Consider the following 17016-nt stretch of genomic DNA (forward strand, 5'->3'; position numbering starts at 1 on the left):
GTTTCATATTAACGATGTCTTCTCTCTCCAACACTGAGCCCAGCACAGAAGTAATCTACCTTCCCCTGAATGCATGCGGGGGGGCAGCTTGTTAAAATAAAGGGTGCAATGCTAAACAGGGTGAAAGTAGCTGAGGGGTATCAGTGTTAGTCTGTAGCCACAAAAACAAGAAGTCCTGGGGCACCTTATAGACTAAGATTTTTGGAGCATAAGCTTTCATGGGCAAATATCTACTTCATCGGATATTTGCCCATGAAAAGCTAATGCTCCAAAAAAATCTGTTCGTCTATAAGGTGCTCCAGGATTGTTTTTTCAGGGTCTAATTGCACATGGACAGCTGGGGCAGCTTAATATAAACCTGTTTCTCATCAAACAATAAATGGCCACAGACACGTAAAGCCTCAACTCTTAGAATTAGAATTTTCTTGCACAAAGCTTTATAGTACCTGACAGACCCACCCTCCCTCTAGGCCTGGTTCTATTCTAAAATGGCATTACTGCCCACCAAAAACCATCCCAACTACACATACAAAATTATGGGATCCAAATGAGGTCTTCCCACTCAAGAAATCAAGAAAGTTATTTACGTTACTGTGGACAGTTTCCTCAGAACATCTGCTCAATACTGCAGCAGTCAAAAAAGCTTACACTATCATGAACTACTCAGAAAGGATAAGAAAATATATTGCTACGCTATAAACTCATGGTATACCCACACCTTCAACTTGCCACATCCTCCAATTCATACCACAAACCTTGAGTAGCAGAAGCACCTCCAGATTTTGTGGGCCCTGAAATGAAGTTTTTTTTAAGCTTTGCAGCGCAGGAAAAGGTCGTCACAAGGACCGTGTGGGTCAACCTCCAATCGAAAACTCAGCACTGCAGCGGCTCTAGCGATTACACGTGTGGGGAGCTCCAGCCTGGCAGGTTCATGGGTGCTGGTGGGGCCCCAGCACTGTGTGCCAATGGGCAGCAGGGGCATGCCGCAGGGTTTCTCTGGCACTTGTCTGTCCAATATTAATTGCTGAACACCTTAGAAGGGCTCTACTGGAAGCCTGGGATGGAGATGGCCTTGTAATGTATCATAGCAAGAGGTACATACAGGAACCATACCAAGGGCTTGTGGCTGTACTGTAGGTCTGCACATCAGGGCTGTTACCCGCAGGGGTGTAAAGACACCAACCAGGGTACAGCCCGTTCATCTCTTGTTCTGTGATCACCTCCCAATTTTGCTTTGGCTATTTCACAACACTCCCCGTGACAGATTAAGCAAGATGCTAATCCATAGACTCGCATCCTCTTCGAAAACAACCAAACCTCAAAGGGAGTACGGACAACAAACTTCTGGAGCTCCAGGCTTCGCTGACCCAAGTGCAAGAATGGAATCTGGGAGCTGCGATGGTGTCAGAGTGTGGGCAGTCAGAAAAGTGGTAGGATCGTACACAAACCCTGTGGCTGCCAAATTTGTGGCTTGCCAGCCCCTGAAGCTGTTTCTCACACCAACAGCAACCTGCTGGTCGTACAAACGCCCTTGGTGCCGGTGTTCGACAGCATAATGAACAAGAACTGGCGCCTGCTCCCATGAGAAGGGCAGGGCTGGTAGGTCTGTGGACTGCCTGGGGCCAGCTGCTCCAAGAAGATGTTCCCAGCTCTGGCCAGCAAGAGGGGAAGGACTCATCAGGCCTCCTTGTGCTTTGGACACCTGGGTAATTCCGAGTCACCACCGGGAGTTCCAGATCAGGGTCAAGGAGCAAGGAAGAGCCGTGGGTGGGAAGCCCAGAGAGCTGTGGGGTCTGAGCCCTTGGGAAAGGGTCAGAGTGCATCTGCTGCATGGCCAAGCCCAGGCTGGGTAAAACCCATGGCTTCCCTGGGGCTGGTAACCATCTGTGCCCCTGCTAGGGGCAACTGGAGTCCCACACTTCAGCCTTTGCCTGGTGTAGGCCTGACAGTCCTGCTTTCTCCCCTGCCCCAGGGTGGTGGAGAGGGAAGAGGCATCTCCACGGGCTCTGAGCAGCCCACTGCAGCTTGGTTAAAGGCTACAGTGGTCCCCCTACTCCAGCTTGCTCCTTCTAGCAGCCCCATTCGGGAGGCTATTCCAGGCCTCAGTCTCTGCCCCTCACCACTCTCCAGCCACCACCTTGGGCTCAGTTTCTCCCATGCACAAACCCTGGGCTCAAACCCATTCCTTCCTCCTGGGCCATGGAGCGCTGAAGGGCTGGGTGGGTGATCCGGTCTGGCAACGCAGCACCACACCCCACGCAGCAGAGGTTTTAGTTTATTAATAATTCAGGTCTGTGTTGATCTGACCTTGTTCTACGAAACAAGAACTTTCCGGAGCTATCACAGGCCCCAGGCCTCAACGTGGAGGGAGGGGAGGGACTCTAAAGGCACTGTGGGCTGGCAGTCCAGTTGAGCTGGGTCCGGAGAGCACCACGGGCTACAGCTTGGCATACACAATGTCCTTGGTGCTCTTCTTCTCCAGGGCAGCCTGAGCAGATTTCACGAGGTCCTCCGTCTGCAGCATGCTCATGTTCCAGGTGGCCTGGGGGAGACACGGCAGATAAAGGGGGACACAAAGGAAGGAAATGCACTGGGTCTTTAACCTCTAGTCATGGGAGGTTTCACGCATATCTGGGGATGGAGACCCCAGGGTTGGGACAGCAGGGGCTGCGGGTTGGGAGTAGGGGCACTGGCAAAGTCGGAGGTGAGGAACCCAGAGGACTGCAAGTTGGGATTGAGGGGCACCAGTGGAGCTGTGGGTGGGGAGCCTGGGGGCTGCAGGCTGGGACTGAAGGACACTGGCAAAGCTGTAGGTCAGGGTGGAGGAGTGCAGACAGAGCTGTGGGAGGGGCTGTGACAGGGTTGAGGGGCACCAGCGGAGCTGCAGGTGGGGAGCCAAGGAGCTGTGGATCAGGACTGAGGGACACTGGCAAAGCTGTACGTCAGGGTTGAGGGGCGTGGGCAGAGCTGGGGGTGGGGAGCCCAGGGGGTTTTGGGTCAAGGTTAAGGGGCAGCGGCGCAAATGCTCACCATGTACCGCAGGCTCTCGGGCACAGAGTGGTCTCTGGAGTACAGGAGGTTGACCTTGGTGCCCTGCACGGCTACGGGACTTTTGCTAGCGATGTCGGCTGCCAGCTCGAAGGCGCCCTCCAGCATTGCCTGCTTGTCCTGGAAAACCCGACTGGGGAGAGGGGAGGAGCCACGCGCAGCTAAGGGGGGCGCTCAGACCCCTGAGTTAGGACAATGAGCCAATTACCTTGCAGAAGGGACAGAACTGGCTCCCAGAAGCAGGGTCTCCAGCCAATCACAGTGCACATTATGACAGAGGTGTGGCCCAGGCCTGCCCCCCTAGCCAGTGACTCTAAACTAGAGACCCACACAGTGGGGGAAAGGAGGCGCTCAGCCTCTCTGTCCATTGACCAGGCATGGGGCTGTCTATTCTCAGGGGCACGGCCCTGCTCCTCATAGACACTGGAATTAGGAGGTGCAGTTACACATAGGACTCCTGGGTTCTGGAGGAACCCAGCTCTGGGAAGGACGTAGTGTCTAGTGGTTAGAGCAGAAGGGACAGGGAGCCAGAACTCCTGCATCTCATCCCAAGACAGCCAGACTTAGAGGCTTATAATCCCCCCAACTCCTCTGTCTCTCCCTTTAGCACCTGCATGCAGGTGACACAAGCTCTTCCACCTCTGGAAGGAGGAGGGCTTTTGCTCCTGGGTAATGCACTCTTGGGGACAGCTACCTGACCAGGCCACTGCTCGCAGCTTCTGGAGCCATCATCTTGCGGGCAGTGTAAGCCAGTTCGTTCACCAAGCTGGGAAGGGAGAGCACAGGTGCAGGCATGAGTGGGTGAGAGAGAGGCTGTGCCTTGACAACTGTGCTGTGGAGACCTCCTCCACAACTCCCTCCACCCTCTCTCTCCCAGCACAGCACGCCAGCAGCTCATCCGTTACACCCAGCCCACTTCCGGGGGCGGTGGGGGAGAATGGGTGCAAAACCCTCTTCCACTGGGCTGCAACTCCCTGGAGCTTCTCTAAGCTTTTGATACAATGCTGCCTCTCTGTGCCATCAAAACAGCTCTGCCCTTAAAGGGCAGGATCAGCTGCTATCTCCAAAAGACGACAGGGTGATGCGTGAGCCAGCCTACAATGTGGCCATTTCAAGGAGCCTGGCCAGGCAGGCCCAGCAATGCACAAATGGCACGACAAAGAGGGGGTCAAAGGTGGAACTGACTCCTCACATTACAGGGCTGCAGCAGAACCGGGGCTGGGGAAGGATGGGGACCGGAGGCGCCCAGATGGGCATTTTACCAGGTGCTCAGATTCTGTGACTCCCAACATAACCCCCTAGGACTGTTAGCCTGGTCATAGGTCAGCCAGCTCCCAGTCATCTGACTGCCCCTCTCAAAGGGGTTGGGGAGAATCTGAGCTCTGACCAGTCCCCATGTTTGAAACCAGCTGTGGACACATACCTCCGGTTCCCCATGATCCTGGGCAAGCGCTGCAGGGTGCCCACATCTGCTGCCAGTCCAATTTCCACCTCCTGCAAGGAGGAGAAAGGGGCAGTGGTCAGACCACGTACGTAAACTTGAGAAGAAGGGGCATCAGCTTCTGGGGGCCCCACATAACACAAAGGAGTTTTGCCGTGGGGGGCTGATTCTGTTACCAAGATCTGCAGGGAAACAGCCCAAGCTGTGTGACAGCCTCAAGGACGGAGACTGCGTTGTAAATTGCAAGGCTCTCCTTGCCTTGGCTAACAACCCAGGCTTGCAGAACTGCCACACGTGGACCAGCTACCACTCCAGGGAACCATGTGGAACTGGGACAAGGAAGATGGCTATTGTAAGTAGTTATTGCAGAGGGAATGGCACATTTGATAGCCAACTGCTCGGTTTTTATCAGCAACCAGTTTTGGCAACAAACTTCCTCGCAGCAGCTGCTCTGATACACCTGTCCAGCATCCACCACCACAGTCTGGTGATGGACTGAAAATTGGGTTACAGCTGTGATCTGTCATTTTAAAAGCCTGAAGGGGTGGGAGGGAAGTAGGGGCCGGGGTAGCGATTTCCCGGTCCTGTTGGCAGGCCAGGGGATTCTAGGAAACCATGAGATTAGACTGAGTCAGCAAAGAGCCAGCTCAGCCCAAATGAGGGTGAGCTGAGCCCCTCTACCTAAGAGAGCAGCCTGCTTTGTCTCTCTCTGTTTGTGGGCTCTGGTGTTTTACTGTTGTGGATTCCAAAAAACAAAGTATTTTGCAGAAACCTTCCAGTGAGAATATAGGGAATTTTTTTATGTAACTCCCATGTGTACATGCCACGAACATAACTCTGATGTATCATCACTCAATAACAAGAGTTGAGATAAAGGGTTCTTCAGGCTACTGGTTTGGGCTCTCTGCATAATCCGGCATCAATTCAAATCCCAAAGGTCTGTGCTACTGTGAAAGGCAACCTTAACAGAAAGAACTCTTGCTGCTAACCCCCAGAGCGCACAGCACTACATAAGGGTACAAGGAGCCCAGGGATTCACCAAAAGGTCTCTGCCAAAAACCCGTGTTCCACTGGTCATTGCGATCATTGTGAGATGTATGTACAGTAGAATCCCAAGATACACGCACTCAAGTTACGTGTATCTTGGTTTAACTGACTCAGGGTGGTGGGGAGCTAAAGCCTGGCTCCTGTGAGTGGTGGGAAGCCAAAAGGGGAAACTGACTAGCACTGCTGCACTAGTCAGTCTCCTGGGTCCTGTGAGTAACATGAAATTTGACCTATGCAGTGTTGCACAAGAATGCAATCTCTGCGTAGGTCAGGGGTCTACTGTACAGAAAAGAGTGAGGCATTTTTGTACATATGCTGAAGATTCTGTTATTTAGGGCTGTAGATGAAAGCAGGTCACACAAAGGTAGTGTGCCTTGAGACAAACTTTTACAGCCAGAGGACAGAAAACCTCTCTCCCTGAGATGGGTCATCATGTATGGTGGATCTCACAACAATAGTCTATTAGATTTCCAATTCTAATACCAGTGAAGAGCGTGCAGAGACTTCAAAAAGAAATTAACAAGTGGAAAGCAGGAGGAGGATCTGGTTTTGAGACATTTGTAGGTGCAGAGAGACAACATTGCACCCTTCACGTCTTTCACATCCAAGTAAGGAGCTTGCTTCATGAAAGAGGGACCTCAGCCAAAGTGGTTAAAAAGCTGGTGAAACTTGATTTGGGGTTTGCTATCTTGCAGGATACACTAACCATGTCAGTAAAGGAGAGGCGCTAAGAGTTATGGTTTTGGTTTGCATGTAACTGTTTGTTTCCAATCTTTCACTTGACTCTCTGTTGGACAAGAAACTTATTCTCACTCTGTGTAATTGCAGTGAGTCTTACAAGCTGTTGTTTTATTTTTCCTTCAGAAGCACAGGATCTGAGAGTTCTGCAAGTGTTCTGTTCAGCAGGACTCGGCACTCCAGAGGGATAACTGAGGACTCAGGTGCTAGCGCTTGCCTGTACAGAGAAAACATGGCCAGGTGCTGGTGGATTCAGGATGCAGATCCACAGAGCAGACTGCCTCAGGGTAATGGCAGCCTTGGTGAAGTGCCTGAAAACCTCTGGGAAGCATCACAGCTAACGACTACTTTTTTAAATGCACTCAGACTCTGGAGAACAATTGCCCAACTGCATAACTGCCTTATATTCCCTTGTGTGGAAAGCAGAGTTATTCCATTGGTATGTTAAAAAGCAAAACAGCCACAAAAGTACAGCACTGTCACCAGCATGCTCCAAAACATGCTCAAACAGTCAACAACTTAATGACATTTCTGCCTTCACAGGATGGGCAGCAGAGAGCCCAGGATGTACCTTAACTTGGAACCATGCATCTTGGGTGCAATATCGGATATCGCAGGCAGAGATCAGGTCTACACCTGCCAAGGCAACAGAAAACGGTTCTGCTCTTGCTGTAACATTCTCATACCTCCACCACTCTCCTGTCTTTCTCCTTCTGGCTAGGACCAGGCATCTCCACGGAGGCAGACCACGCAGTCCCTATATGGGTGGATGCCTGGCACCCCCTAGTGGTGTGTGGGGCTCAGTACCAACTCATAGGGAAAGGCACCCTATTGATTCCTCAAGCTTTCTATATGGTTCAAGTCAATCCATGGGCTTGCTCTCAAGCTGCTGACTAGAGCCATATCTGAGGGCAGTTGGGATGCCTCTGCGCTGGAAGTCAAACCCTCATTGCACTACTCTCACATAGGCAGCTGAACAGCCAGCGCCTTGGCCTGTGCTACTTTGGAAGCAGGGCTCTAACAGGTAAAAGACTCTGCTGTCCTCAGACCCATGAGGAGCCCTCCCCATCCCCAATCTTCAGTCTGATGGGCCTCACCTCCCCCAATGCAGGCTCCGTGGACAGCAGCAATCACAGGCTTTGGACACTGGAAGAAAGCCAAGAAGAAGTTAATCACAGAGAAGCCAAAGCAATCCAGCCCCTGCCTAGTTCAGACCTTCACTTCTAAGGGCAGCAGGGACACTGGTCCCTTCTTTGCCCAGCTCTGTCCAGATTGTTCAGGTCAAACCCTTGCAGGGCTAACAATGGGGCTACAAGAGGCCAGCCCCAGGCACTGGAGGGAAGCCCTGTTACAAAGGGAGGGTTAGGCACACCCCAAAGCCAGGGAACTCTCTCCCAAGGAGGGTTGATGGAGGGAGTTACAGTGTTAGCTGGTGGTCAGGGAGATGTTTGGATGTAGTCCTCCGTGATCACAGAGCACGTTAGTGTTATTATTTATATTGTAGTAGGGCCCATGAGTTCTAGTCATGAACAAGGCCCCCGTCGGGTCAGCTGCTGTACATTTTCATTGCTGTGAGGTGTCTCATGGTAGCACCTCTGCACCTTGTTTTGCTCCTACCTTGGGATCAACACAGCTGCAACATTGCAAGTGATGAGTTATGAAATATAAGAACATATCACATGACAACACTAAAGCAAGCACGCACAAAAGACTCTAAATGGAACCAATTTATATTTATACCTGCACTTTTAAGATGCAACAACATTCGGGGGCAATTAATTTTTTGATGAAGGAATGGGTAAAGGGTTATTTTAAGCTGTGCATAAGACTTCCTATAAATTGGGAGCCTCCCTGTTTATAATAAGGAATTATGATGAGCTACTTCATGTTTACTGTTTTGCTATTGTGGTTACTATTTTGTACTAAGTTATTTTACTGGCTATTAGTAAAATATTTTTATTATTATTTCCACCAATGCAAATAAAGCAGCTACTAATTTCATACCATTTAAAGATTCCCCCATACCTCTTGTTAAATCTAAAACATATTTATGATCATGACACAAGGCTGTAGCTCGAGTCGCAACTATTCATAACATTTATTCACTTAAGAATGTAAGAACAGCCAAAGGTCCCTCTAGCCCAGCACCCTGTCTTTCAAAACGGTCAATGCCAGGTGCTTCGGAGGGATGGAACAGAGCAGTCAATCAGCAAGTGATCCATCCCGTCGCCCTTTCTCAATCTCTGGCAAATAGAAGGTAGGGACACATCGCTGCCCATCCTAGCTAATAGCCATTGATGGACCTACCCTTCCTGAACTTATCTAGTCCTTTTTTGAACCCTGTTATGTTCCTGACCTACTCAACATTCGCTGGCAGAGTTCCACACTGGCTGACTGTACAAACAAACTGAATTTTAGCTCACCTGAAGCCTGGTGCTTTAAGACCTGCTTCTTCTTGCATCTTATATGCACTTGATTAGTGTAAGTGAACATTCCCACCTAACCCACACTTGGGAAGAACTCCTTCCTGACAATGCAGGTGATGCGCCCACCAGCCAAGCACAGCTGCCTCACCTTCTCCAGCACGTTGAAGCTTTCCTGATACTCCCTGATCTTCTTGCGTAAATTCCATGCCTTGCGGGCTGTGTCATCCCCTTCCACCATTACGAACACGCTGCCCATCTCCATCAGGTCAATGCCTGTGGAGGGGATAGCAAACCAGAGAAATCACACTCTCCTGTCTCACTTCAATTATAAGTGTAACAATCATCTTCCCTGCATGCCCAGATCTAGGGATCAGATGCTGAGCTGGCAAGACACTGACACAACACACAAGCAGTGAGACAAGGCCACTGGAGTAATGCAAGACATAGGGAGGGGACTCCTACTCAAGACTGGTGGCCCCACTCAGGAGAGATGCACCAAGATTGGCCTGGCCTGGCACAGCTCAGGGTCAGGATTCACGGCCGAGACCAGAGCCCTTCTGCCAGCCTTGCCCAGAGGGAGGCCATGCTGAGACTGGCCCAGCACAGCTTCTACCAGCTCAGCCAATAGCGTCCAGTCAAAGAACTTCTTGCATAGCAACTGGTCACTATCGCAAGCTGGGAACTAAACTCCAGATAGCAGGGAGCCCACTCCATCCCCATGACACGTGAGATATGTGCCCACGGCTCCCCTCATGTCCAGACAATTCTGGTTTCTTTACCAGCAGTGAATAGCTTCCCAGCGCCTGACACAACCACTGCATGGCACTCCGAGTCCTGGGCAATCTTGTTGAAACACTCTACCATCTCCCTGCAGGGATCAGTGAAACAGGAGCTCAGACAGGCTCTCGCTAGAGGAACAGTTACTTCAGTGATAAAAATTTACAAAAATCCTCACCCCAAAATCTGGAGAAAGCCCCACCCTTCTTGCTCAAGGGTCACGCTTTTCTACAATATTAATGGTTTCTGGCCAATGAAGGCTGACTGTGCTGAGGCCAGGGGCAGTGCGGGAACCCTTCCTCTCACAGCACACAGAGACGCACACAGCCCCAGTAGCTGGTCACTTTCAGTAGAGTGTGCAGGAGAGGCAGTGAGGGAGTCTGTCCATGTGTTGTCCCACTGGGCCATGGGATAGTGGTAGGTTGGAGCCAAACATCTGATGGGCTGGACCCAGCCTGTGGGCTGGATTTTGCCTGCTGTTGTTCTAAAGGTAGGTAAGAAACACTTTGTGAGCCAGATGCTTTCTAGCGCCGTAGCTAGTTAACAGGTTGCAATTGGCCATCGAGGTTTACAAACAGGTCCCCGATTCAAGAATGGTTGAGAACCACTGCTCTCCAACTCTACCCAACCCCAGTGCTGTCACAGTCAGTTCACGGGCTCACCAGGGAAAAAAATCTAATTGAGATTTGACCCAGTGTACCACCATCTGGGAATCCAATGGGTGCTATCAACACCTCAAGTACAGCCAGTAACTGTCCACTTCCCTCCTCTTGCTTGTTTCTTCTCGTCTAGGGACGCAACCTAGCCGCAGCAGAGGGGGGCAGCCTAGGGGAACTCGAGGGCCCCTCCAGCCCATGGTTCCTAGAATTCCCTTACCTCCAAAACACTGCATTCATGGCATTCCGCTTCTCTGGACGGTTCAGCTCCACATGGAGCACTTTCTCCTGCGCCTGGGACACCTTCAGGGTCTCATAGTTGTGAGATATATGGGGCTGCCCTGGTGCCGATGACATGGCTCTGAAGCTAAGCAGTGGCCGAATCTGGCTGGAGAGCTCTGGAAAAAGAAAGAGACACCACCCATGAACGTCAGGGATCCCAGCATCGGAGAATTCCCTGTGGGGAGCTACTTGGGAGCACTAATAAATGGGACAGAGTTTTGTAACCACTAGAGGAGTAGTACTGCCCAATTGATAGGGCATGAGACTCAGGACTGCTGGGTCCTATTTTGGGCTCTGCCACAGACCTCAGGCACGTCCTGTCCCCCATGCCTCCCTCCCATCCTTTCCCCTCCCAGTCCGTCTATTTCATCTGTCAGTAGAGGTCTGCGTGGATACAAAAATATGGATCCGCATCTGCCAGGCTCAACTCCTGATCCAAACCACAATATGCAATCTGGATTTCACTTCCATCCACACAACAAATCTGGAGGGAGGAGGGAATGCAGACCAGTGAGGAGGGAGCAGAGTCATACAGGTAAGAGGCAGGCAGCAGGAAAGTAGGGACTGTAGGCTGGGACTCGGCAGGTCAGTTCTCCTGAAGCGGGAAGGTGGGTGGGAGGAGAAAGGGCGCAGAGAGAGACTTAAAACACAATTTCTTGTGTCCTTCCCCTGCTGGCAGTGCAGGGGCCTGCCCTGGAACCTCCACCTGGCCCATGAAGTGGGAGGAGCGCTAGCGGCTTGGTCATTTTTAAAATCAGTACCCGAGTCAGAATTCTGTTCGCCAGAATTTTGGAACCCAAGTACCGCCTCAACCGCTGTTTTGTTTGCCATTCAAAGAAAGTTCAGTGCAGCCTCTAGCATACACTAAGCCCTCGAGTTACATTGGGGTTGCATTCCTCCAATTTTCACACAAGTTCGTGGGGGAGCCAGGATATGCCTGGTTCCTGAGTCCCCTGGGCTTGCAGGAGCTGGGAACCTGAGCAGCTCACTAGGGCTCATCAGTTTCCTGGATCCCAGAGTAACAGGGAGCTGGGAACCAGGGGGCAGCCTGTTTCCCTTCTCCCTGTACCTGCAGGACCGGGGAAACTGACCGCCTCATGGCTGGCCAGTTTCCCAGTTCCTGCCAGCACAAGGCAGCCAGGAACCAGACTGCCCTTTGATTTCCCTATTCCCACTGCTTGGGGGACCTAGTAAACTGACCAGCCATGAACTGCTGCCCTGGTCAGTTTCCAAGCTCTGCAAGTGGAGGGGGAGCCAGGCTGAAACTTGTTTCCCAGCTCCCCTCCTCTTGCTGTCAGAGAAACTGAAGTTGGTTGTCAGGTTTGGTCAGTTTCCTGGATATTTCTCCCTGCCTTCCCTCAGCTGTGCAGCTGTCAGCAGCACCAGGAGGGGAAAGCAGGGAGAAGAGTCTCAGCTTGCCTAGCAGTCCGCAGCTGTGGGCAGGTAGGCAGGATGACAGATGCAAAACAGCTTCAAGTTGTGCTTAACTTGCATTCAAGTGAGATACATGCAACCTGAAGTTGTGTATTTCGAGAGTTTACTGTATAAGATGAGAGTTTGGAAGAATAATTAACCAGCGAACTGTGTGATGACAGAGCAATAGGACACAGTACATACAGAAGCCATCAGAGTTTGACAAAATAGGAGGATAGGTTAAATTTTTTCAGGTGGTACTTGTTAAAATCTCTCTCTAGGCTGGTATTTATTATACAGTTTTATTTACACACTGGTCTCCCTCCACCAATTTTTTCACAGAGGAAATCACTCAGGTTTTTCTCAGACCCTCCTAGGGGATCTCAAACCTGCATGAGTTGGGGGCAGCTTTATTTGTATGTAAATAATCAGACTGCTCTCTGACTCTTCTGCAGAGTACCTTAATCTTCACCAGCCATGTCAGGGGGATCAGTGTTAGTTACAGTTTTGTAGATTGGGGAAACTGAGGCATAAGGTGGGGGAAGTGACTTGCAACACCTGGAAAACAAACAGGAGTCCTAGCCCCATCCCCATGCTACTCTAACCACTAGAACACAACTCCTCCCAGACTTAAGAATCAAGCCTAAGAGTCTTGATTGTTAGTCCCCTTCTTCTATTTACTAGACACCATGGTCCTCCCACAGTCAGATATAGAATCCATGAGTCCTGCCTCCCATCTGTCCTACTCTAACCACTAGACACCACTCTCCTGACAAAGCAGGGCTAGAATTCAGGAATCTTAACTCCTTATCCTTGGCTCTAACTATTCCTGGAAGGACCGGAGCTATTCCCAGCTCTCATCAACCAGTTCTGTGATACTCAGGCAAGTCCCTTCCCTGCTTCACACTTCAGTTCACCCAACTCTAAACCCAGGACTCGAACCACTTCAGAAGGTTGATAGGCCAAAGTCACTCCTGTCTGCAAAGGACCTTAGGATGTTTGAATGGAAGGGGTTAGAGAAGGGGGACGTAAAACCCCCAAACACACCATGCATTTCCGGGACAAAACTCTGCCTACAAACGCTGCATGCGAAGGTGCAACCTTTCCCCTAGTATCCTTTGTACAGGCTTTCGGAGTCTGGCTCTTAAACAACATAAGTCACATTGCAAAGGGGATGGGGGAGGAGAGACATTCAGAAGCTGATAGGTCAAAGGTAATTACAGACCAATAAGTCTAACTTCAGTACCAGGCAAATTAGTTGAAGCAATAGTGAAGAATAAAGTTGTCAGACACGTAGAAGAATATAATTTGTTGGGCAAAAGTCAGCATGGTTTCTGTAAAGGGAAATCATGTCTTACTAATCTATTAGAATTCTTTGAAGTGGTTAACAAACATTCAGGCAAGGGGGATCCAGTAGATATAGTACTATACTTAGATTTCCAGAAAGCCTTTGTCAAAGTCCCTCATCAAAGGCTCTTGTGTAAATTAGGTTGTCATGGGATAAGAGGGAAGATCCTTTCATGGACTGAGAACTGGTTAAAAGACAGGAAACAAAGGGTAGGAATAAATGGTAAATTTTCTGAATGGAGAAAGGTAACGAGAGGGTCAGTCCAAGGACCAATCGTATTCAATTGATTCATAAATCATCTAGAGAAAGGGGTAAGTAATGAGGTGGTAAATTTGCAGACAATGCTAAACTGTTCACAATAGCGAAGACAAAAGAAGACTTTGAAGAACTTCAAAAATATCTCACCAAACTAAGTGACTGGGCAACAAAATGGAAAATTAAATTTAATGTGGATAAGTGTAAAGTAATGTAGATTGGAAAACGTAACCCCAGGTATACGTACAATATGATGGGGGCTAATTTAGCTACAACTAATCTGGAAAGAGATCTTAGGGTTATTGTGAATAGTTCTCTGAAAACACATACACAATGTGCAGCAGAAGTCAAAAAGCAAATAGGATGTTAGGAGTTATTAAGAAAGGGATAGAAAATAAGAAAGAATATTTTATTGCCCTTTATAACACTATGGTATGCCCATATCTTGAATATTGTGTACAGATGTGGTCTCCTCACCTCAAAAAAAGATATTTTGGCACTAGTAAAGGGTCAGAAAAGGGCAACTAAAATGATTAGTGGTTTGCAACGGGTCCCCTATGAAGGGAGGTTAAAGAGACTGGAACTTTTCAGTTTAGAAAAGAGGAGATGGAGGATGGATGTGATAAAGATATATACAATCATGAGTGTTGTGGAGAGGGTGAATAAAGAAAAATTATTTACTTGTTTCCATAATATAAGAACTAGCAGACACTAAATGAAATAATGGATAGCAGGTTTAAAACTAATAAAAGAAAGTTCTTTTTCACACAGCATACAGTCAACCTGCGGAACTCCTTGCCAGAGGAGGCTGTGAAGGCTAGGACTATAGGAGAGTTCAAAGAAGAGCTAGATAAATTCATGGAGGTTAGGTCCATAAAAGGCTATTAGCCAGGAATGGTGTCCCTGGCCTCTGTTCATCAGAGGCTGGAGATGGATGGAAAGAGACAAGTTGCTTCATCGTCTGCAGTCCACCCACTCTGGAGCACCTGGTACCGGCCACTGCTAACAGACAGGATGCTGGGCTAGATGGACCTTTGCTCTGTCCCAGTAATGGCCACTCATGTTCTTAAAGGTAATTCCTTGTCCAACTCTTTCACCTGGGAGCCAGCCCAGATGCTCAGGCCTGCCTGCTTTGCTTCCATTTGCAGAAGGTTTTCGCCATAAATATTCCACAGGTGCTTCTGGGAACTGATCCCAATCTAGCCATCTTATGTACTTCAGTGCCACTGCCACCGCCACCATCCCATTACCGTAGTACTGGAGCATCGCCTAACCATCCAGTAAGCAATGTTGGAGGGGCTACCACTGGGAAAACATTGGGCTTGTCTACTCTTTAAATGCTTCAGCAGTGCTGCTGGACCACTTGGGTGTAGACACAATGGACGCTGATGGGGCAGGGGTTTTCCCATAGGCATAGGTAATCCACCTTCCTAAGAGACAAGAGTCAATGGAAGAATTGGCTGCATGTGGGGGAGGTAGGCTGGCGTAATTGCTTGGCACAGGGATGGAGATTTTTCACATTCCTAAGCAAAGTAGGCAGGCACTGTTCCCTGTAAGATAAGTACTACTGCAACCACCCAAAAGAGATTCAAAGGTGCTTCTATTGGTGGTGCACATAAAATTTATTCCATCCACAGATGGAAAAAATTAAGAGGGTTTGGGGCACAGGGGGCACATACACTGTAGCTGTGTCAGCCTAACTTTTCAGTGAGGGCCAGGCCTGAGAAACAGCGTGAATAAGCAACTTGCCCCAAGTCACACAGGGAAGTACGCTGGGCGAGAGCAGGGAAGTGAAGCTAGAGATCTCAAGGCCTGGCCCAGCACAGTGACCACAGCCACCAAGCGCCCACCAGCAGGTCTGTAATTCCTGTCACGGGTCTGGGCCCTGATGTAACAATGCCCAGCTCTTTACAGCTATGAGATGTTCCCTCAAGGGCAGATCCAGAGCCTCACCTATGTATTAGAGGGGGAAAGCAAGGCAAGGAACATAGACCCCCGGGCGCTGCCCACTGGGTCATACAGCCTCCATAAGACACACCTACCTGTTCTTTAAGGGGACAGAGACAAGTATATCCCTACCCTCCTGGGGGACCTACAGCTGGGGAGAGGGGGCTGCCAGAGAGACAAGAGCTAAGGGAGTGACAGAGCACACACAGCCTTAGGCACATACACACGGCCGGGGAGTTGGGGAGCCCTGCCAAATGGACAAGGGCTCGGGGGGCACATACATCTCTGTACCCCCAAGTGCCCTGCAGCTGGGGGGCTGCCAGACAGACAAGGCTCAGGGGTCGGGGGCACATCCATTCCTGCACCCCCCCCAGTGACATGCAGCAGGGGCAGGGGGAGCTGCTAGGTCAGAGATGAAGATTAGTCTTGGGGGGCGGGGAAGGGGGGGACCCAGCCCCCTGTGGAGCTGGGGGGCCCTACATGAAATGCGGGGGCAGCTCCCCTGCCACGCCAAGAAAGGGGTGACCCACTGGAGCTCCCCACAGGCGAAGTGGGGGGGTTGCCCCCCATGGCTGACACCGGGAGACGGGTAGAGGAGAAACGCTCCCTCACGTCTCAGCAGCTGCCCCCTCAGGCCGGAGCCAGCAAACGCCGCCATGGAACGGAGCCTCCCGCGCTGACGCCTCGCGCCACAGCTCGCGCGCCCAGGGGCGGAACCAGCACGCCAAGAGCCGGTCACCTGAACCAGAACCCCGCCCCCGCCGACGCCATTTTAGCTAATGGCAACACCGCAGGAAAGATGGCGGCCCCGTCTCAGCGCTCCTCCCTTCCCTTCCCTTCCGCCGTGAGAGCCGCTGAAGCGGAAGGGACGCGTCCGCCACGACACCCACCGGGGCGGAAACGGGTCAGCGGTCCGCCATGACACCCACCGGGGCGGAAGTGACACCACCCACCCCCGCTCCAGAAACACACGGGGGAGCTGCGAGCAGAAGGCACCTACCCAGGCCTCAGAGCCTCTGCAGCATGGCGCGAGGGAGGAGGGGCAACAGGTGCCCCACCCTCCTTCTTTTTATTGCCCCATCTGTTCTGCCCCCTTGTTGAGAGGGTCACTAGCTGCCAGCCTGACTCCCCCTTCCTCGAGACAGAAGGGGTGGGGCTTTGCCACCTCCCCCACGCTTTTAGGGGTAGAAGGGGTTTACTTTGGATGGGGTTGTAGAGACTAGAGGTTTCCACTGTCTCCTGGCTGTGGTCGAGCTGCTGGCAGTGAGGATTTACTCAGTATTGTCTCCCTGTGTCACAGACCACAGAATCCTGCAGAACAGTAGAAGGGCTTGTTCACTTATGTCATATTAACTATGACTTTTCCAACACTGAGCCCACCTGAGAGGTAATCTAGGTTCCCCTGAATGCATAGGGAGGCAGCTTGTGTAAATAATGGATGCAATGCCAAATGGTGTAATTAGCTGAGCGGTAGCAGTGTTAGTCTGTATTCACAAAAACAAGAAGTCCTAATGCACCTTCTAGACTAAGATTTTTCTGGAGCATAAACTTCTGTGGGCTAATATCTACTTCATCAGATATTTGCCCATAAAAAGCTTACGCTCCAAAAAAATCTGTTAGTCTATAAGGTGCCACAGC

General features: G+C 50.6%; 1 protein-coding gene across 2 annotated transcripts; it reads right to left on the reverse strand.

Moving 5' to 3' along the window:
* Nucleotides 1-2259: 2259 nt before the first annotated feature.
* LOC142024385 (delta(3,5)-Delta(2,4)-dienoyl-CoA isomerase, mitochondrial-like) lies at nt 2260-16144 on the reverse strand. Of its 2 annotated transcripts, none has more exons than XM_075016347.1 (10): nt 15991-16144; nt 10354-10531; nt 9480-9568; nt 8849-8973; nt 7372-7420; nt 6846-6910; nt 4472-4542; nt 3743-3814; nt 3031-3181; nt 2260-2542 (listed from the first exon to the last, which is right to left on the reverse strand). In XM_075016347.1, the coding sequence occupies exons 1-10, from the start codon at nt 16034-16036 to the stop codon at nt 2438-2440; spliced, it is 951 nt and encodes a 316-aa protein (XP_074872448.1). In that variant the 5' UTR covers nt 16037-16144; the 3' UTR covers nt 2260-2437. The 2 variants fall into 2 exon arrangements, with proteins under 2 accessions (XP_074872448.1, XP_074872449.1); XM_075016348.1 differs by having other exon boundaries at nt 15909-16045.
* Nucleotides 16145-17016: the final 872 nt, after the last annotated feature.

This window comes from Carettochelys insculpta, chromosome 22, assembly GCF_033958435.1.
Source record: "Carettochelys insculpta isolate YL-2023 chromosome 22, ASM3395843v1, whole genome shotgun sequence".
Taxonomy (NCBI): domain Eukaryota; kingdom Metazoa; phylum Chordata; order Testudines; family Carettochelyidae; genus Carettochelys; species Carettochelys insculpta.